Genomic DNA, 23,742 nt, shown 5'->3' on the forward strand with positions numbered 1-23,742 from the left:
TTGGTACCTTTGTGGTTTTTATTGTCGATGGTAGTGTTGTCGGATTTGATGTTGTTGGTACTATTGTGGGCTTCGTTGTCACTCGATTTGTTTCGGCTGTCACTGTTGATATTGTTGTTTGTGATTTCAGTGTTGTTGGTGGCATTGTTCCCGTTGTTGGTACAATTGTGGTGGTTGCAGCTGTTGTTGTTGTTGGTACAAATGTAGCCTGCCTCATTGTTGATTTTGGTACAGGTGAGGACTTTGTGGTCTGCCTTGTTGTTGTTGTTGGCGTAGAATCAAGGGCAGCAGTTGACAGCATTTTTGATCGTGCTGATGTTGCAGACCCTGTGGAAAATATTATTTCTGTCGTGCTTATGTTTGTTAGATTAGCAGTGGTTGTCGTTGTCGGTGGCACACTTTTAGTAACTGCACTTGGCACTGATGTATTTGTTGCTAGTTCGGTGGAGGATGTGGATGGTTGTGTTGCAATTATTGTTGCTGAGGTTGTGTTTGATATTGCAGTTTGTTTAGCCGTTGTACTTTGTGGTGTTGTGTTTGTTAATTCTGCTGTGCTTTTTGATGTGTCAGTTGTGATATGTCTTAGTTCTGTTCTGGTCGTTGATATTTGTACAGTTTTGGTTTTTGTTGGTAGTGATGTGGTTGTTGGTAGCGTAGTTCTTGTGGGTAGATTTGTAGTGGTTTTTGTCGTCCTTAGATTTGAAGATGTGCTTGATGTTGCTTCTGTTGTGGTTGTTGTTGGCACTGAAGATGCTGCAGCAGTGAGAACAGATCTGGTTGGTAATGTAGGATGCATTGTTTCAATTGGTTGTGCAGTGGTTGTTGTCTTTGATGTGGTTGTTGGAATTGTTGTGGTTGTTGGCTTTGCTTTAGTTATTGGTTCTGTTGTGATTTTTTGTATCGTTGTAGTTGTTGGTCTTACTGTGGTTGTTGGGTTTGTTGTGGCTGATAGTTTTGTTGCGATTGTAGGATATGTTGTGGTTGTTGGTTCTGTTGTGGCTGTTGGCTCTGTTGTTGTTGGTTCTGTTGTGGCTGTTGGCTCTGTTGTTGGTTCTGTTGTGGTTGTTGGCTCTGTTGCTGTTGGTTCTGTTGTGGCTGTTGGCTCTGTTGTTGTTGGTTCTGTTGTGGCTGTTGGCTCTGTTGTTGTTGGTTCTGTTATGGATGTTCGTTCTGTAGTGTCCCTTGATTTTCTTGTAGTTCTTGGTTCATTCGCAGTTGTTGATTGTGTAGTGTACGCTGGCTTCATTGTGGTCGTTGGATGTGTTGTGCTTGTTGTTTCTATTGTGGCTGTTTGTTCTTTTGTGGTTGCTAGTTTTGCTGCGGTTTCTACTGTTTCTCTAGTTGTTATTGCTTGTATTGTGGCTATAGCTTCTGTTGACAATGTTGGTTCTGTTACGATTGTGGGGTTTTTAGGGGATGTTGGTTCTCTTATGCTTGTTGGTTTAGCTGTGATTGTTGCTTTTGTTGTGGTTCTTGTTGCTATAGTGGTAGATGCTTCTACTGTGTTTGTGGGTCCTGTTGTAGTTATGGATTTCCTTGTGGCGGCAGATTTTGCTGGGGTTGTTGGTTTTGTTGTGGCTGTCATCTGTGTTGTTGTTGTTGTTGGTTTTGCTGTAATTGTTGTTTTTGTTGTGGCTGTTGTTCGCGCTGCTGTTGTGGCTGTCGGTTCTGTTGTGGTTGTTGGTTCTATTGTGGTTGATGGATTTGGTGTGGTTGTTGCTATTATTGTGGTCGTTGGTTGTGGTGTGGTTCTTTGCGCTGTTGTGGCAGTTGGTTCTGTTGTGATTATTGGTTTTGTTCCGATTGTTGGTATTGTTGTGGTTGCTGAGTCTGTAGTGGTTTTTGAACTTCTGGTTGTCGGTTCTGATGTCGTGGTCGGTGCTGCTTTGGTTGTTGGTAGTGTTGTGCTTGTTGGTTTTGCTGTGGTTGTTGGTATTGTGGTTGTCAGTTCTGGTGTGGTTGTTGGTTCTGTTGCTGTTTTTGGTACAGTTGTGGTTGTCGATTCTGTTGTGGTTGTTGGTTCTGGTGTGAATGTTGGTGATGTGATTGTCGGTTCTTTTGTGGTACTTGGTTGTTTTGTCGTTGCTGGTTGTGTTGTGGTTGCAGGCAATTTTGTGGTTGTTGGCATTGTTGGAGTTGTGGGTTCCGGTGTGGTGGTTGGCGCTGTTGTGGTAGTTGGTGCTGTTGTGGTTGTTGCTTTTGTTGTGGTGGTTGGTATTGTTGTGGCTGTCGGTTCTATTGTGCTTGTTGGCATTGTTGTGGTTGTTGGTATTGTTGTGGATCTTGAGAGTGTTGTGGCTGTTGGTTTCGTTGTGGTTGTTGGTCCTGTTGTGGTTGTAGGTTCTGTTGTGATTGTTGGTTCTGTTCCGGTGGTTGATTCCCTCGTCGTTTTCGGTTCTGTTGTGGTATTTGTTACAGTTCTGGCTGTAGTTTCTGTTGTAATTGTTGGTTCTGTTGTGGTTGTTGATTCTGTTGTAGTTGACGGTGTTGTTGTGGTTTCTGGTTGTGTTTTGGTTGTCTGTTTTGTTGTTGTTGTTTGTCTTGGTGTGGTTGTTGGTCCTGTTGTAGTTGTAGGTTCTGTCAGGGTTGTTGGTTCTGTTATGGTGGTTGATAATTTTGTCGGTTTTGGTTCTGTAGTGATTTTTGTTAGTGTTGTGGTTTTTGGTCTTGTTGTGGTTGTTAGCATTGTTGTAGTTGTAGTTTCAGTTGGTGTTGTTGGCTCTGTTGTGGGGGTTGGTTCTGTGGTTGTTGTTGTTGGTTCTGTTGTGGTTGTAATTTCTGTAGTCGGTGATGGTTCTATTGTGGTTGCTCGTTCTGTTGCGTTTGTTGGTTCTGTTTTAGTTGTAGTATCTGTTGTGGTTTTTGGTTTTGTTGCGAGTGTAGTTTTTCTTGTTGTTGTTGGTTCTATTATTGGTATTGTTGTGGTTGTTGGTATCGTTGTGGTTGTTGGTTCTGTTGAGGTTATTAGTATTGTTGTGGTCGTTGGTATTGTTGTGGTTGTGGGTTCTGCTGTGTTTGTGATTTCTGTTGTGGTTGTAAGTTCTGTTGTGGTTGTGGGTTCTGTTGTGGTTGTTGGTATTGTTGTGGTTGTTGGCATTGTTGTGGTCGTTGGTATTGTTGTGGTTGTTGGTTCTGTTGTGGATGTGGGTTCTGTTGTGGTTGTTGGTATTGTTGTGGTTGTTGGCATTGTTGTGGTCGTTGGTATTGTTGTGGTTGTTGGTTCTGTTGTGGTTGTGGGTTCTGTTGTGGTTATTGGTATTGTTGTGGTCGTTGGTATTGTTGTGGTCGTTGGTATTGTTGTGGTTGTGGGTTCCGTTGTGGTTGTGGGTTCTGTTGTGGTTGTTGGTATTGTTGTGGTTGTTAGTATTGTTGTGGTTTTTGGTTCTGTTGCGGTTGTGAGTTCTGTTGTGGGTGTTGGTATTGTTGTGGTTGTTGGTATTGTTGTGGTTGTTGGTATTGTTGTGGTTGTTGGTATTGTTGTGGTTGTTGGTATTGTTGTGGTTGTTGGTTCTGTTGTGGTTGTGGGTTCTGTTGTGGTTGTGGGTTCTCTTGTGGTTGTTGGTATTATTGTGGTTGTTGGTATTGTTGTGGTTGTTGCTTCTTTTGTGGTTGTTGGTATTATGGTTGTTGGTTCAGTTGTGGTTGTGGGTTCTGTTTTGGTTATTGGTATTGTTGTGGTCGTTGGTATTGTTGTGGTTGTGGGTTCTGTTGTGGTTGTGGGTTCTGTTGTGGTTGTTGGTATTGTTGTGGTTGTTGGTATTGTTGTAATTGCTGGTTCTTTTGTGGCTGTTGGTATTCTGGTTGTTGGTTCTGTTGTGGTTGTGGGTTCTGTTGTGGTTATTGGTATTGTTGTGGTCGTTGGTATTGTTGTGGTTGTGGGTTCTGTTGTGGTTGTGGGTTCTGTTGTGGTTGTTGGTATTGTTGTGGTTATTGGTATTGTTGTGGTCGTTGGTATTGTTGTGGTTGTTGGTATTGTTGTGGTGGTTGGTTCTGTTGTGGTTGTCGGTAGTGTTGTGGTGGTTGGTTCTGTTGTGGTTGTTGGTATTGTTGTGCTTGTGGGTTTGGTTGTGGTTGTGGGTTCTGTTGTTGTTGTTGCTATTGTTGTGGTTGTTGGTATTATTGTAGTTGTTTGTTCTTTTGTGGTTGTTGGTACTTTTGTGGTTGTTGGTATTGGTGTGGTTGTTGGTTCTGTTGTGGTTGTTGGTTCTGTTCTAGTTGTGAGTTCTGTTGTGTTTGTGGGTTCTGTTGTGGTTGTTGGTATTGTTGTGGTTATTGGTATTGTTGTGGTTGTTGGTATTGTTGTGGTTGTTGGTATTGTTGTGGTTGTTGCTTCTTTTGTGGTTGTTGGTATTATGGTTGTTGGTTCTGCTGTGGTTGTGGGTTCTGTTGTGGTTATTGGTATTGTTGTGGTCATTAGTATTGTTGTGGTTGTGGGTTCTGTTGTGGTTGTTGGTATTGTTCTGGTTGTGAGTTCTGTTGTGTTTGTGGGTTCTGTTGTGGTTGTTGGTATTGTTGTGGTTATTGGTATTGTTGTGGTTGTTGGTATTGTTGTGGTTGTTGCTTCTTTTGTGGTTGTTGGTATTGTGGTTGTTGGTTCTGTTGTGGTTGTGGGTTCTGTTGTGGTTGTGGGTTCTGTTGTGGTTATTGGTATTGTTGTGGGCATTGGTATTGTTGTGGTCGTTGGCATTGTTGTTGTTGTGGTTCTGTTGTGGTTGTGAGTTCTGTTGTGTTTGTGGGTTCTGTTGTGTTGTGGGTTCTGTTGTGGTTGTTGGTATTGTGTGGTTGTTGCTTCTTTTGTGTTTGTTGGTATTATGGTTGTTGGTTCTGCTGTGGTTGTGGGTTCTGTTGTAGTTATTGGTATTGTTGTGGTCATTGGCATTGTTGTGGTTGTGGGTTCTGTTGCAGTTGTGTGTTCTGTTGTGGTTTTTGGTATTGTTGTGGCTGTTGCTTCTTTTGTGGTTGTTGGTTCTGGTGTGGTTGTGGGTTCTGTTGTGGTCGTTGGTATTGTTGTGGTCGTTGGTATTGTTGTGGATTCTGCTGTAGTTTTGGGTTCTGTTGTGGTTGTTGGTACTTTTGTGGTTGTTGGTTCTGTTGTGGTTGTTGGTATTGTTGTGGTTGTTGGTATCGTTGTGGTTGTTGGTTCTGTTGAGGTTATTAGTATTGTTGTGGCCGTTGGTATTGTTGTGGTTGTGGTTTCTGTTGTGTTTGTGGGCTCTGTTGTGGTTGTAAGTTCTGTTGTGGTTGTTGGTATTGTTGTGGTTGTTGGTATTGTTGTGGTCGTTGGTATTGTTCTGGTTGTTAGTTCGGTTGTGGTTGTGGGTTCTGTTGTGGTTATTGGTATTGTTGTGGTCGTTGGTATTGTTGTGTTCGTTGGTATTGTTGTGGTTGTGGGTTCTGTTGTGGTTGTGGGTTCTGTTGTGGTTGTGGGTGCTGTTGTGGTTGTTGGTATTGTTGTGGTTGTTGGTATTATGGTTGTTGGTTCTGTTGTGGTTTTTGGTATTGTTGTGGTTGTGGGTTCTGTTGTGGTTGTGGGTTCTGTTGTGGATTTTGGTATTGTTGTTGTTGTTGGTATTCTTTTGGTTGTTGGTATTGTTGTGGTTGTTGGTATTGTTGTGGTAGTAACTTCTTTTGTGGTTGTTGGTATTGTGGTTGTTGGTTCTGTTGTGGTTGTGGGTTCTGTTGTGGGTGTTGGTATTGTTGTGGGCATTGGTATTGTTGTGGTCGTTGGCATTGTTGTTGTTGTGGGTTCTGTTGTGGTTGTGAGTTCTGTTGTGTTTGTGGGTTCTGTTGTGGTTGTGGGTTCTGTTGTGGTTGTTGGTATTGTTGTGGTTGTTGCTTCTTTTGTGTTTGTTGGTATTATGGTTGTTGGTTCTGCTGTGGTTGTGGGTTCTGTTGTAGTTATTGGTATTGTTGTGGTCATTGGCATTGTTGTGGTTGTGGGTTCTGTTGCAGTTGTGTGTTCTGTTGTGGTTTTTGGTATTGTTGTGGCTGTTGCTTCTTTTGTGGTTGTTGGTTCTGGTGTGGTTGTGGGTTCTGTTGTGGTCGTTGGTATTGTTGTGGTCGTTGGTATTGTTGTGGATTCTGCTGTAGTTTTGGGTTCTGTTGTGGTTGTGGGTACTGTTGTGGTTGTGGGTTCTGTTGTGGTTGTTGGTATTGTTGTGGTTGTTGGTATCGTTGTGGTTGTTGGTTCTGTTGAGGTTATTAGTATTGTTGTGGCCGTTGGTATTGTTGTGGTTGTGGTTTCTGTTGTGTTTGTGGGCTCTGTTGTGGTTGTAAGTTCTGTTGTGGTTGTTGGTATTGTTGTGGTTGTTGGTATTGTTGTGGTCGTTGGTATTGTTCTGGTTGTTAGTTCTGTTGTGGTTGTGGGTTCTGTTGTGGTTATTGGTATTGTTGTGGTCGTTGGTATTGTTGTGTTCGTTGGTATTGTTGTGGTTGTGGGTTCTGTTGTTGTTGTGGGTTCTGTTGTGGTTGTGGGTGCTGTTGTGGTTGTTGGTATTGTTGTGGTTGTTAGTATTGTTGTGGTTTTTGGTTCTGTTGTGGTTGTGAGTTCTGTTGTGGTTGTGGGTTCTGTTGTGGATTTTGGTATTGTTGTTGTTGTTGGTATTCTTTTGGTTGTTGGTATTGTTGTGGTTGTTGGTATTGTTGTGGTAGTAACTTCTTTTGTGGTTGTTGGTATTGTGGTTGTGGGTTCTGTTGTGGTTATTGGTATTGTTGTGGTCGTTGATATTGTTGTGGTCGTTTTTATTGTTGTGGTTGTGGGTTCTGTTGTGGTTGTGGGTTCTGTTGTGGTTGTTGGTATTGTTGTTGTTGTTGGCATTGTTGTGGTTGTCGGTTCTGTTGTGGTCGTTAATGTTGTGGTTGTAGGTTCTCTTGTGGTTGTGGGTTCTCTTGTGGTTGTTGGTATTGTTGTGTTTGCTGGTATTGTTGTGGTTGTTGGTATTGTTGTGGTTGTTGGTATTGTTGTGGTTGCGGGTTCTGTGGTGGTTGTGGGTTCTGTTGTGGTTGTTGGTATTGTTGTGGTTTTTGGTATTGGTGTGGTGGTTGGTTCTGTTGTAGTCGTTGGTGTTGTGGATGTAGGTTCTGTTGTGGTTGTGGGTTCTGTTGTGGTTGATGGAACTGTTGTGGTTGTTGGTTTTGTTGTGGTTATTGGTATTGTTGTGGTCGTTGGTATTGTTGTGGTCGTTGATATTGTTGTGGTTGTGGTTTCTGTTGTTGTTGTGGGTTCTGTTGTGGATGTGGGTTCTGTTGTGGTTGTTAATATTGTTGTAGTTGTTGGTATTGTTCTGGTTGTTGGTTCTGTTGTGGTTGTGGGTTCTGTTGTGGTCGTTGGTATTGTTGGGGTCGTTGGAATTGTTGTGGTTGTGGGTTCTGTTGTGGTCGATGGTATTGTGGTTGTTAGTTCTGCTGTGGTTGTGGGTTGTGTTGTGGTTAATGGTATTGTTGTGGTCGTTGGCATTGTTGTGGTTGTGCGTTCTGTTGTGATTTTGGGTTCTGTTGTGGTTGTGGGTTCTGTTGTGGTCGTTGGTATTGTGGTTGTTAGTTCTGCTTTGGTTGTGGGTTCTGTTGTGGTTATTGGTATTGTTGTGGACGTTGGTATTGTTGTGGTCGTTGGTATTTTTGTGGTTGTGGGTTCTGTTGTGGTTGTGGGTTCTGTTGTGGTCGTTGGTATTGTGGTTGTTAGTTCTGCTGTGGTTGTGGGTTCTGTTGTGGTTATTGGTATTGTTGTGGTCGTTGGTATTGTTGTGGTCGTTGGCATTGTTGTGGTTGTGGGTTCTGTTGTGGTTGTGGGTTCTGTTGTGGATGTTGGTATTGTTGTGGTTGTTGCTTCTTTTGTGGCTGTTGGTATTGTGGTTGTTGGTGCTGTTGTGGTTGTGTGTTCTGTTGTGGTTGTTGGTATTGTTGTTGTCGTTGGTATTGTTGTGGTCGTTGGTATTGTTGTTGTTGTGGGTTCCGTTGTGGTCGTTGTAATTGTGTTTGTGGGTCCTGTTGTGGTTGTGTGTTCTGTTGTGGTTGTTGGTATTGTTGTGGTTGTTGGTATTGTTGTGGATGTTGGTATTGTTGTGGTTGTTGGTATTGTTGTGGTTGTGGGTTCTGTTGTGGTTGTTGGTTCTGTTGTGGTTGTTGGTACTGTTGTGGTTGTTGGTATTGTTGTGGTTGCTGGTTCTTTTGTGATTGTTGGTATTGTTTTGGTTTTCGGTTCTGTTGTGGTTGTTGGTATTGTTGTGGTTGTGGGTTCTGTTGTGGTTGTGGGTTCTGTTGTGGTTGTGGGTCCTGTTGTGGTTGTGGGTTCTGTTGTAGACTCTGGTTCTGTTGTGGATGTTGGTTCTTTTGTGGTTGTTCGTATTGTTGTGGTAGTTGATATTGTTGTGGTTGTGGGTTCTGTTGTGGTTGTGGGTTCTGTTGTGGTTGTTGGTATTGTTGTGGTTGTTGGTATTGTTGTGGTTGTTGGTATTGTTGTGGTTGTTGGTTTTGTTGTAGTTGTTGGTTCTGTTGTGGTCGTGGGTTCTGTTGTGGTTGTGGGTTCTGTTATGGTTGTTGGTATTTTTGTGGTTGTTGGTATTGTTATGGTTGTTGGTATTGTTGTGGTTGTTGCTTCTTTTGTGGTTGTTGGTATTGTGGTTGTTGGTTCTGTTGTGGCTTTTGTTTCTGTTGTGGTTATTGGCATTGTTGTCGTCATTGGTATTGTTGTGGGTTCTGTTGTGGTTGTGGGTTCCGTTGTGGTTGTTGTTTCTGTTGTGGTTGTTGCTTCTTTTGTGGCTGTTGATATTGTGGTTGTTGGTTCTGTTAATGTTGTGAGTTCTGTTGTGGTTGTGGGTTCTGTTGTGGTTGTTGGTATTGTTGTGGTTGTTGGTATTGTTGTGGTTGTTTGTATTGTTGTTGTTGCTTCTTTTGTGGTTGTTGGTATTGTGTTTGTTGGTTCTGTTGCGGTTGTGCGTTCTGTTGTTGTTAATGGTATTGTTGTGGTTGTGGTTTCTGTTGTGGTTGTGTATTCTGTTGTGGTTGTGGGTATTGGTGTGGTTGTTGGTATTGTTGTGGTTGTTGGTATTGTTGTGGTTGTTGGTATTGTTGTGGTTGCGGATTCTGTTGTGGTTGTGGGTTCTGTTGAGGTTGTTGGTATTGTTGTGGTTTTTGGTATTGTTGTGGTGGTTGGTTCTGTTGTAGTCGTTGGTGTTGTGGTCGTAGGTTCTGTTGTGGTTGTGGGTTCTGTTGTTGTTGTTGGTATTGTTGTGGTCGTTGGTATTGTTGTGGTTGTGGGTTCTGTTGTTGTTTTGGGTTCTGTTGTGGTTGTGGGTTCTGTTATGGTTGTTGTTATTGTTGTGGATGTTAGTATTTTTGTGGTTGTTGGTATTGCTGTGGTTGTTGCTTCTTTTGTGGTTGTTGGTATTGTGGTTGTGTGTTCTGTTGTTGTTATTGGTATTGTTGTGGTCGTTGGTATTGCTGTGGTCGTTGGCATTTTTGTGGTCGTTGATATTGTTGTGGTTGTGGGTTCTGTTGTGGTTGTGGGTTCTGTTGTGGTTGTGGGTTCTGTTGTGGTTGTTAGTATTGTTGTAGTTGTTGGTATTGTTCTGGTTGTTGCTTCTGTTGTGGTTGTGGGTTCTGTTGTGGTCGTTGGTATTGTTGGAGTCGTTGGAATTGTTGTGGTTGTATGTTCTGTTGTGGACGATTGTATTGTGGTTGTTAGTTCTGCTGTGGTTGTGGGTTCTGTTGTGGTTATTGGTATTGTTGTGGTCGTCGGCATTGTTGTGGTTGTGGCTGTGAGTTCTGTTGTGGTCGTTGGTATTGAGGTTGTTAGTTCTGCTGTGGTTGTGGGTTCTGTTGTGGTTATTGGTATTGTTGTGGACGTTGGTATTGTTGTGGTCGTTGGTATTGTTGTGGTTGTAGGTTCTGTTGTTGTTGTTGGTTCTGTTGTGGTTGTGGGTTCTGTTGTGGTTGTGGGTTCTGTTGTGGTCGTTGGTATTGTGGTTGTTAGTTCTGCTGTGGTTGTGGGTTCTGTTGTGGTTATTGGTATTGTTGTGGTCGTTGGTATTGTTGTGGTCGTTGGCATTGTTGTGGTTGTGGGTTCTGTTGTAGATGTTGGTATTGTTGTGGTTGTTGCTTCTTTTGTGGCTGTTGGTATTGTGGTTGTTGGTTCTGTTGTGGTTGTGGGTTCTGTTGTGGTTATTGGTATTGTTGTTGTCGTTGGTATTGTTGTGGTCGTTGGTATTGTTGTGGTCGTGGGTTCCGTTGTGGTCGTTGGTATTGTTGTGGTCGTTGGATTTGTGGTGGTTGTGGGTTCTGTTGTGGTTGTGTGTTCTGTTGTGGTTGTGTGTTCTGTTGTGGTTGTGTGTTCTGTTGTGGTTGTGTGTTCTGTTGTGGTTGTTGGTATTGTTGTGGTTGTTGGTATTGCTGTGGTTGTGGGTTCTGTTGTGGTTGTGGGTTCTGTTGTGGTTGTTGGCATTGTTGTGGTTGTTGGTATTGTTGTGGTTGTTGGTATTGTTGTGGTGGTTGGTATTGTTGTGGTTGTGGGTTCTGTTGTGGTTGTGGGTTCTGTTGTGGTTGTTGGTATTGTTGTGGTTGTTGGTATTGTTGTGGTTGTTGCTTTTGTTGTGGTTGTTGGTTCTGTTGTGGTTGTGGGTTCTGTTATGGTTGTTGGTATTGTTGTGGTTGTTGGTATTGTTATTGTTGTGGTTGTTGCTTCTTTTGTGGTTGTTGGTATTGTGGTTGTTGGTTCTGTCGTGGTTTTTGGGTCTGTTGTCGTTATTGGCATTGTTGTTGTCATTGGTATTGTTGTGGTTGTGAGGTCTGTTGTGGTTGTGGGTTCTGTTGTGGGTGTGGTTTCTGTTGTGGTTGTTGCTTCTTTTGTGGCTGTTGGTATTGTGGTTGTTGGTTCTGTTGTTGTTGTGAGTTCTGTTGTGGTTGTGGGTTCTGTTGTGGTTGTTGGTATTGTTGTAGTTGTTTGTATTGTTGTGGTTGTTGCTTCTTTTCTGGTTGTTGGTATTGTGTTTGTTGGTTCTGTTGCGGTTGTGGGTTCTGTTGTTGTTAATGGTATTGTTGTGGTTGTGGTTTCTGTTGTGGTTGTGTATTCTGTTTTGGTTGTTGGTATTGGTGTGGTTGTTGGTATTGTTGTGGTTGTGGGTTCTGTTGTGGTTGTGGGTTCTGTTGTGGTTGTGGGTTCTGTTGTGGTTGTGGGTTCTGTTGTAGTTGTGGGTTCTGTTGTGGTTGTGGGTATTGTTGTCGTTGTTGGTATTGTTGTGGTTGTTGCTTCTGTTGTGGTTGTGGGTTCTGTTGTCGTTGTTGGTTCTGTTGTGGTTGTGTGTTCTGTTGTGGTTGTTGGTATTGTTGTGGTTGTTGGTATTGTTGTGGTTGTTGGTATTGTTGTTGTTGTTGGTATTATTGTGGTTGTTGGTATTGTTGTGGTTGTTGGTATTGTTGTGGTTGTGGGTTCTGTTGTGGTTGTGGGTTCTTTTGTGGTTGTTGGTATTGTTGTGGGTGTTGGTATTGTTGTGGTGGTTGGTTCTGTTGTGGTTGTTGGTATTGTTGTGGTTGTGGGTTCTGCTGTGGTTGTTGGTATTGTTGTGGTTGTGGGTTCTGTTATGGTTGTTGGTATTGTTGTGGTTGTTGGTATTGTGTTGTTGGTTCTGTTGTTGTTGTGAGTTCTGTTGTGGTTGTTGGTATTGTGGTTGTTGGTTCTGTCGTGGTTTTTGGGTCTGTTGTCGTTATTGGCATTGTTGTTGTCATTGGTATTGTTGTGGTTGTGAGGTCTGTTGTGGTTGTGGGTTCTGTTGTGGGTGTGGTTTCTGTTGTGGTTTTTGCTTCTTTTGTGGCTGTTGGTATTGTGGTTGTTGGTTCTGTTGTTGTTGTGAGTTCTGTTGTGGTTGTGGGTTCTGTTGTGGTTGTTGGTATTGTTATAGTTGTTTGTATTGTTGTGGTTGTTGCTTCTTTTCTGGTTGTTGGTATTGTGTTTGTTGGTTCTGTTGCGGTTGTGGGTTCTGTTGTTGTTAATGGTATTGTTGTGGTTGTGGTTTCTGTTGTGGTTGTGTATTCTGTTTTGGTTGTTGGTATTGGTGTGGTTGTTGGTATTGTTGTGGTTGTGGGTTCTGTTGTGGTTGTGGGTTCTGTTGTGGTTGTGGGTTCTGTTGTGGTTGTGGGTTCTGTTGTAGTTGTGGGTTCTGTTGTGGTTGTGGGTATTGTTGTCGTTGTTGGTATTGTTGTGGTTGTTGCTTCTGTTGTGGTTGTGGGTTCTCTTGTGGTTGTGGGTTCTGTTGTGGTTGTGTGTTCTGTTGTGGTTGTTGGTATTGTTGTGGTTGTTGGTATTGTTGTGGTTGTTGGTATTGTTGTTGTTGTTGGTATTATTGTGGTTGTTGGTATTGTTGTGGTTGTTGGTATTGTTGTGGTTGTGGGTTCTGTTGTGGTTGTGGGTTCTTTTGTGGTTGTTGGTATTGTTGTGGGTGTTGGTATTGTTGTGGTGGTTGGTTCTGTTGTGGTTGTTGGTATTGTTGTGGTTGTGGGTTCTGCTGTGGTTGTTGGTTCTGTTGTGGTTGTGGGTTCTGTTGTGGCTGTGGGTTCTGTTTTAGATTCTGGTTCTGTTGTGGTTGTTTGTTCTTTTGTGGTTGTTGGTATTGTTGTGGTCGTTGATATTGTTGTGGTTGTGGTTTCAGTTGTGGTCGTTGGTATTGTTGTGGTTGTTGGTATTGTGGTTGTTGGTTCTGTTGTGGTTTTGGGTTCTGTTGTGGTTGTGGGTTCTGTTGTGGTTGTGGGTTCTGTTGTTGTTGTGGATTCTGTTGTGGTTGTGGGTTCTGTTGTGGTTGTGGGTTCTGTTGTGGTTGTGGGTTCTGTTGTGGTTGTTGGTATTGTTGGTATTGTTTTGGTTGTTGCTTCTCTTGTGGCAGTTGGTATTGTGGTTGTTAGTTCTTTTGTGGTTGTGGATTCTCTTGTGGTTATTGGTATCGTTGTGGTCGCTGGTATTGTTGTGGTCGTTGGTATTGTTGTGGTTGTGGGTTCTGTTGTGGTTGTGGTTGTTGTTTCTATTGTGGTCGTTGGTATTGTTGTGGTTGTGTTTTCTGTTGTTGTGTGTTCTGTTGTGGTTGTTGGTATTGTTGTGGTTGCTGGTATTGTTGTAGTTGTCGTTTCTGTTGTGGTCGTTGGTATTTTGGTTGTGGGTTCTGTTGTGGTTGTTGGTATTGTTGTGGTTGTTGGTATTGTTGTGGTTGTTGGTATTGTTGTTGTGGGTTCTGTTTTGCTTGTAGGTTCTGTTGTGGTTGTTGGTATTGTTGTGGTTGTTGGTATTGTTGTGGTTGTTGGTATTGTTGTGGCTGTTGGTTCTGTTGTGGTCGTGTGTTCTGTTGTGTTTGTGGGTTTTGTTGTGGTTGTTGGTTCGGTTGTTGTTATTGGTATTGTTGTGGTCGTTGGTATTGTTGTGGTCGTTGGTATTGTTGTGGTTGTGGGTTCTATTGTGGTTGTTGTTGTCTTTTCTTTTGTGGTTGTTGGTATTGTGGTTGTTGGTTCTGTTGCGGTTGTGGTTTCTGTTGTTGTTAATGGTATCGTTGTTGTCGTTGGTATTGTTGTGCTTGCGGTTTGTGTTTTGGTTGTGTGTTCTGTTGTGTTTGCTGGTATTGTTGTGGTTGTGGGTTCTGTTGTGGTTGTGGGTTCTGTTGTGGTTGTTGGTATTGTGGTTGTGGGTTCTGTTGTGGTTGTTGGAATTGTTGTGGCTTTTGGTATTGTTGTGGTTGTTGGTATTGTTCTGGTTGTTGGTATTGTTGTGGCTGTTGGTTCTGTTGTGGTTGTGGGTTCTGTTGTGGTTGTTGGTATTGTTGTGGTTGTTGGTATTGTTGTGGTTGTGGGTTCTGTTGTGCTTGTGGGTTCTGTTGTGGTTGTTGGTATTGTTGTGGTTGTTCGTTCTTTTGTGGTTGTTGGTATTGTTGTGGTGGTTGGTTCTGTTGTGGTTGTTGGTAATATTGTGGTTGTGGGTTCTGTTGTTGTTAACGGTATCGTTGTGATCGTTGGTATTGTTATGGTTGTGGTTTCTGTTGTGGTTGTGTGTTCTTTTGTGGTTGTTGGTATTGTTGTGGTTGCTGGTATTGTTGTAGTTGTGGGTTCTGTTGTGGTTGTGGGTTCTGTTGTGGTTGTGGATTCTGTAGTGGTCGTTGGTATTTTGGTTGTGGCTTCTGTTGTGGTTGTTTGTATCGTTGTGTTTGTTGGTATTGTTGTGGTTGTTGGTATTGTTGTGGTTGTGGGTTCTGTTGTGGTTGTGGGTTCTGTGGTGCTTGTAGGTTCTGTTGTGGTTGTTGGTATTGTTGTGGTTGTTGGTTCTTTTGTGGTTGTTGGTATTGTTGAGGTTTTTGATTCTGTTGTGGTTGTTGGTAATGTTGTAGTTGTGGGTTCTGTTGTGCTTGTGGGTTCTGTTGTGGTTGTTGGTATTGTTGTGGTTGTTGGTTTTGTTGTGGTTGTTGGTATTGTTGTGGCTGTTGGTTCTGTTGTGGTCGTGTGTTCTGTTGTGTTTGTGGGTTCTGTTGTGGTTGTTGGTTCTGTGGTGTTTGTGGGTTCTGTTGTAGATTTTGGTTCTTTTGTGGTTGTTGCTTCTTTCGTGGTTGTTGGTATTGTTGTGGTTGTTGGTAATCTTGTGGCTGTTGTTCTTTTTGTGGATGATGGCATTGTTGTGGTTGTTGAGACAGTTGAGGTTGTTGGTATTATTGTGCTTGTAGTTTCTGATGTGGTCGTTAGTATTGTTGTTCTTGTCGATTCTATTGTGGTTGTTCGTGCTGTTTTGGCTGTCGGTTCTTTTGTATCTGTTGGTGCACTTTTGGTTGTTGGTTCTGTTGTAGTTGTTGGCTTTCTTGGGGTTGTTAACGTTGTTGAGGTTGTTGGTTCCATTGTGGTTCTTGGTCCTGTTGTGCTTGTCGGTTCTGTTGTAGCGGTTGGTTCTATTATGGTTGTAGTTTCTTTTGTGGTGTTTAGTTCTGTTGTATTTGTGGGTTCTCTTGTGGTTGTTGCCTTTGTTGTGGTTGATGGTTCTGTTGTGGTTGTTGCTATTGTTGTTGTTGTCGGCTCTGTTGTGGTTGTTGGTTCTGGTGTAGTTGTGTCTTCTCTTGTGGTTATGGTCTCTGCTGTGATTGCTGGATCTCTTGTGGTCGGTTTTTGTGTGGTTGTTGGCATTGTAGTGGTTTTTGTTTCTGGTGAGGTTGTTTCTACTGTTGTGGTTGTTGTTTCTGCTGTGGTTCTTGGTTGTGTTATGTTTGTTAGTCCTGTTGTAGTTGTTGGTTTTGTTGTGCGTGTTGGTTCTGTTGTGGTTGTTGTTGCTGTTTTGCTTGTTGGCATTGTTGTAGTTGTGTGTTCAGTTGTGGCAGCTGTCTTTGTTTTGGTTGTTGGTGTTGTAGTGGTTTTCGGTTCTGTTTTGGTTGTGAGTACTTTTGTGGCTGTTGATTCTGCTGTAGTTGTCGGTTTTGTTGTAATTGTGGCTTCTGGGGTGGATGTTAGTTTTATTGTAGTTGTGGGTATAGTTGTGGCTGCTGATATTCTTGAGGTTGTTGGAGCTGTTGTGATTGTCAGTTCCGTTTTGTTTGTTGGTTCTGATGTGGTAATTTGTTCTGTTGTGGTTGTTGGTTTTGCTCTTGTTGTTGGCATTTTTGTGGTTGTCATTTCTGTTGTGGTTGTTAGTACTGTTGTGTTGGTTGGTTCTGGTGTGGTTGTTGGTTCTGTTGTGGTTGTTGTTTCTGTTAAAATTGTTGGCTTTATTTTTTTGGTTGTCGGCTGTAATTTGGTTGTTGGCATGGTTTTCGTTGTTGGTATTACCGTGGTTGTTGGCTCTGGTGTCGTTGTTGGTGCTGTTATGTTTGCTGACTCCGTTGTGGTTGTTAGGCTTGTTGAGGTTGTTGGTTCTGTTGCGGATGTTGTTTTAGTTGTGGTTGTCTGATCTGTTGTGGATGTTGGTATTGTTGTGGCTTCTGGTCCTGTTGTTGTTGGTTTTGTTGTGGTCGTTGCGTTTGTAGTTGTTTTTGATTGTGTTGTAGTTGTGGATTCTGTGGTCGTTGGCTTTGTTGTGATTGTTGGTCCTGATGTGGTTGTTGGTTTCAATGTTGTTGATGGTGTTGTTGTGGATGTTGTTTCTGTTGTGGTTGTTGGTTCTGTGGTAGTTGTTGATTCGATTGTAGCTGTTGGTCTTATTGTGGTTGTTCGTATTGTTGTGGTTGTTGGTTCTGTTGTGGTTGTTGGTTCTGTTGTAGTTGTCGATTCTGTTGTAGCTGTTGGTATTATTGTGGATGTTGGTATAGTTGTGGCTGTTGGTGATGTTGTGGTCGTTGGTTGTGTTGTAACTGTTAGCTTTGTTGTGCTTATTGGTTCTGACGAGGTTGTTGGTTTTGTCGTGGTTGTCGATTCTGTTGTATTTGTTGTTTCTGATGTGGTTATTGGTATTGTTGTTGCCGGTTCCATTCTGGCTGTTGAGGCTGTTGTGGCTGACGGTTCTTTTGTGGTTGTTGGTTCTGTTGTAGTTGTTGGCTTTGTTGTGGCTGATAGCGTTGTAGAGGTTGTTGGTTCTGTTGTTGGTATTATTGTGGATGTTGGTATTGTTGTGGTTGTTGAGTCAGTTCTGGTTGTTGGTGATGTTGTGGTTGTTGTTTGTGTTGTGACTGTTGGCTTTGTTGCGCTTGTTGGTTCCGATGAGGTTGTTGGCTTTATTGTGGCTGTTGGTTTTGACGTGGTTATCGATTCTGTTTTGGTTGTTGTTTCTGATGTGGTGGTTGGTGTTGTTGATGCCGGTTCTATTGTGGCTGTTGTTTCTGTAGTGGTTGTTGCTTCTGTTGTAGTTGTTGGCTTAGTTGTGGTTGATAGCGTTGTTGTGGTTGTTGATTTTGTTGTGGGTGTTGGCCCTGCTGTGGTTGTGGGTTCCGTTGTGGCTATAGGTTCTGTTGTTGTTGTTGGTTCTGTTGTAGTTGTGGGTTCTGTTGTTGCTGCTGCCTTTGTTGTGAATGATGGTGTTGTTGTGGTTATTTGTATTGTTGTAGTTGTTGGTTCTGTTATGGTCGTTGGTACTGGCGTAGTTGTTTCTTCTCTTGTGACTGTGGACTCTGTTGTGGTTGTTGGTTCTGTTGTTGTTGTCGGTCTTGTGGGGGTTGTTGGTATTGTTGTGGTTTTTGTTTCCGGTATGGTTATTGGTGCAATTGTAGTTGCTGTTTCTGTTGTGGTTCTTCTTTGTGTTGAGCTTGTTGGTCCTGTTGTGGTTTTTGGCTTTGTTGTGATTGTTGTTTCCGTTGTGACGGTTGGTTTTGTTGTGCTTGTTGGTTTTACTGGTAATGTTGAGGCGGGTGGTTCGGTTGTAGTAGTTGGCTTCGTAATGGTTGTTGGCATTGTTGTGGGTTTTGGTATTTTTGTAGTTGTTGTGGGTAATGGTTCTGTAGTGGTTGCTGGTTCTGTTATGGTTGTTTGTTCTGTTGTGGGTATTGGTTCTGTTGTGATTATTTGTTCTGTTGTGGGTATTGGTTCTGTAGTGGTTGCTGGTTCTGTTGTGGTTGTTGGTTCTGTTGTGCGTATTGGTTCTGTTGTGGGTATTGGTACTGTAGTGGTTGCTGGTTCCGTTGTGGTTGTTTGTTCTGTTGTGGGTATTGGTCCTGTAGTGGTTGCTGGTTCCGTTGTGGTTCTTTGTTCTATTGTGGGTATTGGTTCTGTTGTGATTCTTTGTTTTGTTGTGGGTATTGGTTCTGCAGTGGTTGCTGCTTCTGTAGTGGTTGTTTGTTCTGTAGTGGGTATTGGTTCTGTTGTGGTTGTTTGTTCAGTGGTTGGTATTGGTTCCGTTGTGATTCTTTGTTCTTTTGTGGGTAATGGTTCTATAGTGGTTGATGGTTCTGTTGTGGTTGTTTGCTCTGTTGTGGGTATTGGTTCAGTAGTGGTTGCTGGTTCCATTGTGGTTGTTTGTTCTGTTGTGGGTATTGGTTCACTTGTGATTCTTTGTTCTGTTTTGGGTATTGGTTCTGTAGTGGTTGCTGGTTCCGTTGTGGTTGTTTGTTCTGTAGTGGGTATTGATTCTGTAGTGGTTGCTGGTTCTGTTGTGGTTGTTTGTTTTGTTGTGGGTATTGATTCTGTTGTGATTATTTGTTCTGTTGTGGGTATTGGTTCTGTTGTGATTCTTTGTTCTGTTGTGGATATTGGTTCTGTAGTGGTTGCTGATTCTGTAGTGGTTGTTTGTTCTGTTGTGGGTATTGGTTCTGTTGTGGTTGTTTGTTCTGATGGGGGCATTGGTTCTGTAGTGGTCTCTGGTTCTGTTGTGGTTGTTTGTTTTGTTGTGGGTATTGGTCCTGTAGTTGTTGCTGGTTCCGTTGTAGTTGTTTGTTCTGTTGTGGGTAATGCTTCTGTTATGATTCTTTGTTCTGTTGTGGGTATTGGTTCTGAAGAGGTGGCTGGTTCTGTTGTGATTATTGGTTCTGTAGTGGTTGCTGGTTCTGTAGTGGTTGCTGGTTCTGGTGTGGTTGTTTGTTCTGTTGTGAGTATTGGTTGTGTGGTGGTTGTTTGTTCTCTTGTGGATATTGGTTGTGTAGTGGTTGCTGGTTCTGTTGTGGTTGTTTGTTCTGTTGTGCGTATTGGTTCTGTTGTAGGTATTGGTTCTGCAGTGGTTGCTGGTACCGTTCTGGTTGTTTGTTCTGTTGTGCGTATTGGTTCTGTTGTAGGTATTGGTTCTGTAGTGGTTGCTGGTACCGTTGTGGTTGTTTCTTCTGTTGTGGGTTCTGTAGTGGGTATTGGTTCTGTTGTGATTCTTTGTTCTGTTGTGCGTATTGGTTCTGAAGAGGTGGCTGGTTCTGTTGTGATTATTGGTTCTGTAGTGGTTGCTGGTTCCGTTGTGGTTGTTTGTTCTGTTGTGCGTATTGGTTCTGTGGTGGTTGTTTGTTCTGTTGTGGGGATTGGTTCTGTTTTGGTTGCTGGTTCTGTTGTGGTTGTGTGTTCTGTTGTGGGTGTTGGTTGTGTTGTGGTTATTTGTTCTGTTGTGGGTATTGGTTCTGTCGTGGTTGCTGGTTCTGTTGCGGTTGTTTCTTCTGTTGTGGGTGTTTGTTCTGTAGTGGTTGCTGGTTCCGTTGTGGTAGTTTGTTCTGTTGTGGGTATTGGTTCTGTTCTGATTCTTTGTTCTGTTGTGGGTATTGGTTCTCTTGTGGTTGCCGGTTCTGTTGTGGTTGTTTGTTCTGTTGTGGGTGTTGGTTGTGTTGTGGTCATTTGTTCTGTTGTGAGTATTGGTTCTGTAGTGGTTGCTGGTTCTGTAGTGGTTGTTTGTTCTGTTGTGGGTATTGGTTCTGTAGTGGTTGCTGGTTCTGTTGTGGGTATTGGTTCTGTAGTGGTTGCTGGTTCTGTTGTGGTAGTTTTTTCTGTCGTGGGTATTGATTCTGTTGTGATTCTTTGTTCTGTTATTGGTATTGGTTTTGTTGTGTTTGCTTGTTCGGTTGTTGTATGTTCTGTTGTGGGTATTGGTTCTGTAGTTGTTGCTGGTTCTGTTGTGGTTGTTTGTTCTCTTGTGGGTATTGCTTCTGTTGTAATTCTTTGTTCTGTTATGGGTATTTGTTCTGTAGTGGTTGCTGGTTCTGTTGTTGTTGTTTGTTCTGTTCTGGGTATTGGTTCTGTAGTGGTTGCTGGTTCCGTTGTGGTTGTTTGTTTTGTTGTGGGTATTGGTTCCTTTGTGACTCTTTGTTCTTTTGTGGGTATTGACTCTGTTGTGATTCTTTGTTCTGTTGTGATTCTTTGTTCTGTTGTGATTCTTTGTTCTGTTGTGGGTATTGGTTCTGTTGTGTGTATTTGTTTTGTTTTTGTTGTTTGTCCTGTTGTGTGTATTGGTTCTGTTGTGCTTTTCTGTTTTGCTTGGAGTATTGGTTCTGTTGTGATTGTTTGTTCTGTTGTGGGTATTGGTTCTGCAGTGGTTGCTGGTTCTGTTGTGATTCTTTTTTCTGTCGTGGGTATTGGTTCTGTACTTGTTTCTGGTTCTGTTGTGGTTGTTTGTTCTGTTGGGGTATTGGTTCTGTTCTGATTCTTTGTTCTGTTGTGGGTATTGGTTCTCTTGTGGTTGCCGGTTCTGTTGTGGTTGTTTGTTCTGTTGTGGGTGTTGGTTGTGTTGTGGTCATTTGTTCTGTTGTGAGTATTGGTTCTGTAGTGGTTGCTGGTTCTGTAGTGGTTGTTTGTTCTGTTGTGGGTATTGGTTCTGTAGTGGTTGCTGGTTCTGTTGTGGGTATTGGTTCTGTAGTGGTTGCTGGTTCTGTTGTGGTAGTTTTTTCTGTCGTGGGTATTGATTCTGTTGTGATTCTTTGTTCTGTTATTGGTATTGGTTTTGTTGTGTTTGCTTGTTCGGTTGTTGTATGTTCTGTTGTGGGTATTGGTTCTGTAGTTGTTGCTGGTTCTGTTGTGGTTGTTTGTTCTCTTGTGGGTATTGCTTCTGTTGTAATTCTTTGTTCTGTTATGGGTATTTGTTCTGTAGTGGTTGCTGGTTCTGTTGTTGTTGTTTGTTCTGTTCTGGGTATTGGTTCTGTAGTGGTTGCTGGTTCCGTTGTGGTTGTTTGTTTTGTTGTGGGTATTGGTTCCTTTGTGACTCTTTGTTCTTTTGTGGGTATTGACTCTGTTGTGATTCTTTGTTCTGTTGTGATTCTTTGTTCTGTTGTGATTCTTTGTTCTGTTGTGGGTATTGGTTCTGTTGTGTGTATTTGTTTTGTTTTTGTTGTTTGTCCTGTTGTGTGTATTGGTTCTGTTGTGCTTTTCTGTTTTGCTTGGAGTATTGGTTCTGTTGTGGTTGTTTGTTCTGTTGTGGGTATTGGTTCTGCAGTGGTTGCTGGTTCTGTTGTGATTCTTTTTTCTGTCGTGGGTATTGGTTCTGTACTTGTTTCTGGTTCTGTTGTGGTTGTTTGTTCTGTTGTGGGTATTGGTTCTGTTGCGATTCTTTGTTCTGTTTTGGGTATTGTTTCTGCAGTGGTTTCTGGTTGTGTTGTGGCTGATTGTTCTGTTGTGGGTATTGGTTGTGTTTTGATTCTTTGTTCTGCTGTGGGTATTGGTTCTGTAGTGGTTGCTGTTTCCGTTGTTGTGTGTTCTGTTGTGGGTATTGGTTCTGTTGTTATTCTTTGTTCTGTTGTGAGTATTGGTTCTGTAGTGATTGCTGGTTCTGTTGTGGTTGTTTGTCTTGTTGTGGGTATTGGTTTTGTAGTGGTTGCTGGTTCTGTTTTGGTTGTTTGTTCTGTTTTGGGTATTCGTTCCGTAGTGTTTGTTGGTTCTCTCGTGGTTGTTTGTTCTGTTGTGGGTATTGGTTCTGTTGTGATTCTTTGTTCTTTTGTGGGTATTGGTTCTGTAGTGGTTTCTGGTTCTGTTTTGGTTGTTTGTTCTGTTGTGGGTGTTGGTTCTGTAGTGGTTGCTGGTTCCGTTGTGGTTGTTTGTTCTGTTGTGGGTATTGGTTCTGTGGTGATTCTTTGTTCTGTTGTGGGTATTGGTTCTGTAGTAGTGGTTGCTGCTTCTGTTGAGGTTGTTTGTTCTGTTGTGGGTATTGGTTCAGTAGTGGTTGTTGGTTCTGGTTGTGTTTTGATTATTTGTTCTGCTGTGGGTATTGGTTCTGTTGTGGTTGCTGGTTCCATTGTTGTTGTCTGTTCTGTTGTGGGTATTGGTTCTGTTGTTATTCTTTGTTCTGTTGTGAGTATCGGTTCTGTAGTGGTTGCTGGTTCTGTTGTGATTGTTTGTTCTGTTGTGGTTGCTGGTTCTGTTGTGGGCATTGGTTCTGTTGTGGTTGCATGTTCTGTTGTGGTTGCATGTTCAGTGGTGGGTATTGGTTCTGTTGTGATTCTTTTTTCTGTTGTGGGTATCGGTTCTGTAGTGGTTGCTGGTTCCGTTAGGGTTGTTTGCTCTGTTTTGGGTATTGGTTCTGTAGTTATTGTTGGTTCTGTTCTGGTTGTTTGTTCTGTTGTCGGTATTGGTTCTGTTGTGATTTTTTGTTCTGTTGTGATTCTTTGTTCTGTTGTGGTTAATGGTTCTGTAGTGGTTGCTGGTTCCGTTGTGGTTGTTTGTTCTGTTGTGGGTATTGGTTCTGTTGTTATTCTTTGTTCTGTTGTGAGTATTGGTTTTGTAGTGGTTTCTGGTTCTGTTGTGGTTGTTTGTTCTGTTGTGGGTGTTGGTTCTGTAGTGGTTGCTGGTTCTGTTGTGGTTGTTTGTTCTGTTGTGGGTACTGATTCTGTTGTGATTATTTGTTCTGTTGTGTGTATAGGTTCTGTAGTGGTTGCTGGTTCTGTTGTGGTTGTTTGTTCTGTTGTGGGTTTTGGTTCTGTAGTGGTTGCTGGTTCTGTTGTGGTTTTTTGTTCTGTTGTGGGTATTGGTTCTGTTATGATTCTTTGTTCTATTGTGGGTATTTGTTCTGTTGTGGTTTTTTGTTCTGTTGTGGGTATTGGTTCTGTTGTGATTCTTTGTTCTGTTGTGGATATTGGTTCTGTAGTGGTTGCTGGTTCTGTTGTGGTTGTTTGTTCTGTTGTGGGTATTGGTTCTGTACTGGTTTCTGGTTCTGTTGTGGTTGTTTGTTCTGTTGGGGTATTGGTTCTGTTGTTATTCTTTGTTCTGTTGTGAGTATCGGTTCTGTAGTGGTTGCTGGTTCTGTTGTGATTGTTTGTTCTGTTGTGGTTGCTGGTTCTGTTGTGGGCATTGGTTCTGTTGTGGTTGCTGGTTCCATTGTTGTTGTCTGTTCTGTTGTGGTTGCATGTTCAGTGGTGGGTATTGGTTCTGTTGTGGTTGTTTGTTCTGTTGTGATTCTTTTTTCTGTTGTGGGTATTGGTTCTGTAGTGGTTGCTGGTTCCGTTAGGGTTGTTTGCTCTGTTTTGGGTATTGGTTCTGTAGTTATTGTTGGTTCTGTTCTGGTTGTTTGTTCTGTTGTCGGTATTGGTTCTGTTGTGATTTTTTGTTCTGTTGTGGTTTTTTGTTCTGTTGTGGTTAATGGTTCTGTAGTGGTTGCTGGTTCCGTTGTGGTTGTTTGTTCTGTTGTGGGTATTGGTTCTGTTGTTATTCTTTGTTCTGTTTTGGGTATTGGTTCTGTAGTGGTTTCTGGTTCTGTTGTGGTTGCTGGTTCTGTTGTGGTTGTTTGTTCTGTTGTGGGTGTTGGTTCTGTAGTGGTTGCTGTTCTGTTGTGGTTGTTTGTTTGTTCTGTTGTGGGTACTGATTCTGTTGTGATTATTTGTTCTGTTGTGTGTATAGGTTCTGTAGTGGTTGCTGGTTCTGTTGTGGTTGTTTGTTCTGTTGTGGGTTTTGGTTCTGTAGTGGTTGCTGGTTCTGTTGTGGTTTTTTGTTCTGTTGTGGGTATTGGTTCTGTTATGATTCTTTGTTCTATTGTGGGTATTTGTTCTGTTGTGGTTTTTTGTTCTGTTGTGGGTATTGGTTCTGTTGTGATTCTTTGTTCTGTTGTGGGTATTGGTTCTGTAGTGGTTGCTGGTTCTGTTGTGGTTGTTGTTCTGTTGTGGGTTTTGGTTCTGTAGTGGTTGCTGTTCTGTTGTGGTTGCTGGTTCTGTTGTGGTTGTTTGTTCTGTTGTGGGTATTGGTTCTGTTGTGATTCTTTGTTCTGTTGTGGTTATTGGTTCCGTAGTGGTTTCTGGTTCTGTTGTGGTTGTTTGTTCTGTTGTGCGTGTTGGTCCTGTAGTGGTTGCTGGTTCTCTTGTGGTTGTTTGTTCGGTTGTGGCAATTGGTGCTGTTGTGATTGTTTGTTTTGTTGTGGCTATTGGTTCTGTAGTGTTACCTGGTTCTGTTGTGATTCTTTTTTCTGTTGTGGGTATTGGTTCTTTTGTGATT

The 23,742-nt window shown here is 42.4% G+C and overlaps 3 protein-coding genes across 3 annotated transcripts in view; all 3 read right to left on the minus strand.

Moving 5' to 3' along the window:
• The window catches only part of LOC115221062 (mucin-4-like), a 118,765-nt gene extending 116,805 nt beyond the window's left edge, over positions 1 to 1,960 (minus strand). Inside the window, exon 1 of the mRNA XM_036510337.1 lies at positions 1 to 1,960. This exon is cut by the window's left edge and continues 192 nt beyond it. Coding sequence (XP_036366230.1) covers positions 1 to 1,585 — 1,585 coding nt within the window. The 5' untranslated portion in view covers positions 1,586 to 1,960.
• A 3-nt stretch (positions 1,961 to 1,963) lies between these two features.
• On the minus strand, positions 1,964 to 19,173 carry LOC115221063 (mucin-2-like; the record flags this gene model as incomplete). Its single annotated transcript, XM_036510338.1, has 10 exons — positions 17,250 to 19,173; positions 15,385 to 16,880; positions 14,630 to 15,301; positions 13,393 to 13,494; positions 12,023 to 12,252; positions 10,876 to 11,324; positions 9,471 to 10,434; positions 8,885 to 9,215; positions 6,239 to 8,497; positions 1,964 to 4,300 (listed from the first exon to the last, which is right to left on the minus strand). Coding segments are annotated over exons 1-10 (10,764 nt in total), but the record flags the coding sequence as incomplete, so codon positions are not given.
• A 329-nt stretch (positions 19,174 to 19,502) lies between these two features.
• LOC115221064 (mucin-2-like) lies at positions 19,503 to 23,524 on the minus strand (the record flags this gene model as incomplete). Its single annotated transcript, XM_029791279.2, has 2 exons — positions 19,503 to 22,493; positions 22,754 to 23,524. Coding segments are annotated over 2 exons (3,762 nt in total), but the record flags the coding sequence as incomplete, so codon positions are not given.
• Positions 23,525 to 23,742: the final 218 nt, after the last annotated feature.

Source organism: Octopus sinensis, linkage group LG17 (genome assembly GCF_006345805.1).
Source record: "Octopus sinensis linkage group LG17, ASM634580v1, whole genome shotgun sequence".
Classification (NCBI taxonomy): Eukaryota; Metazoa; Mollusca; class Cephalopoda; order Octopoda; family Octopodidae; genus Octopus; species Octopus sinensis.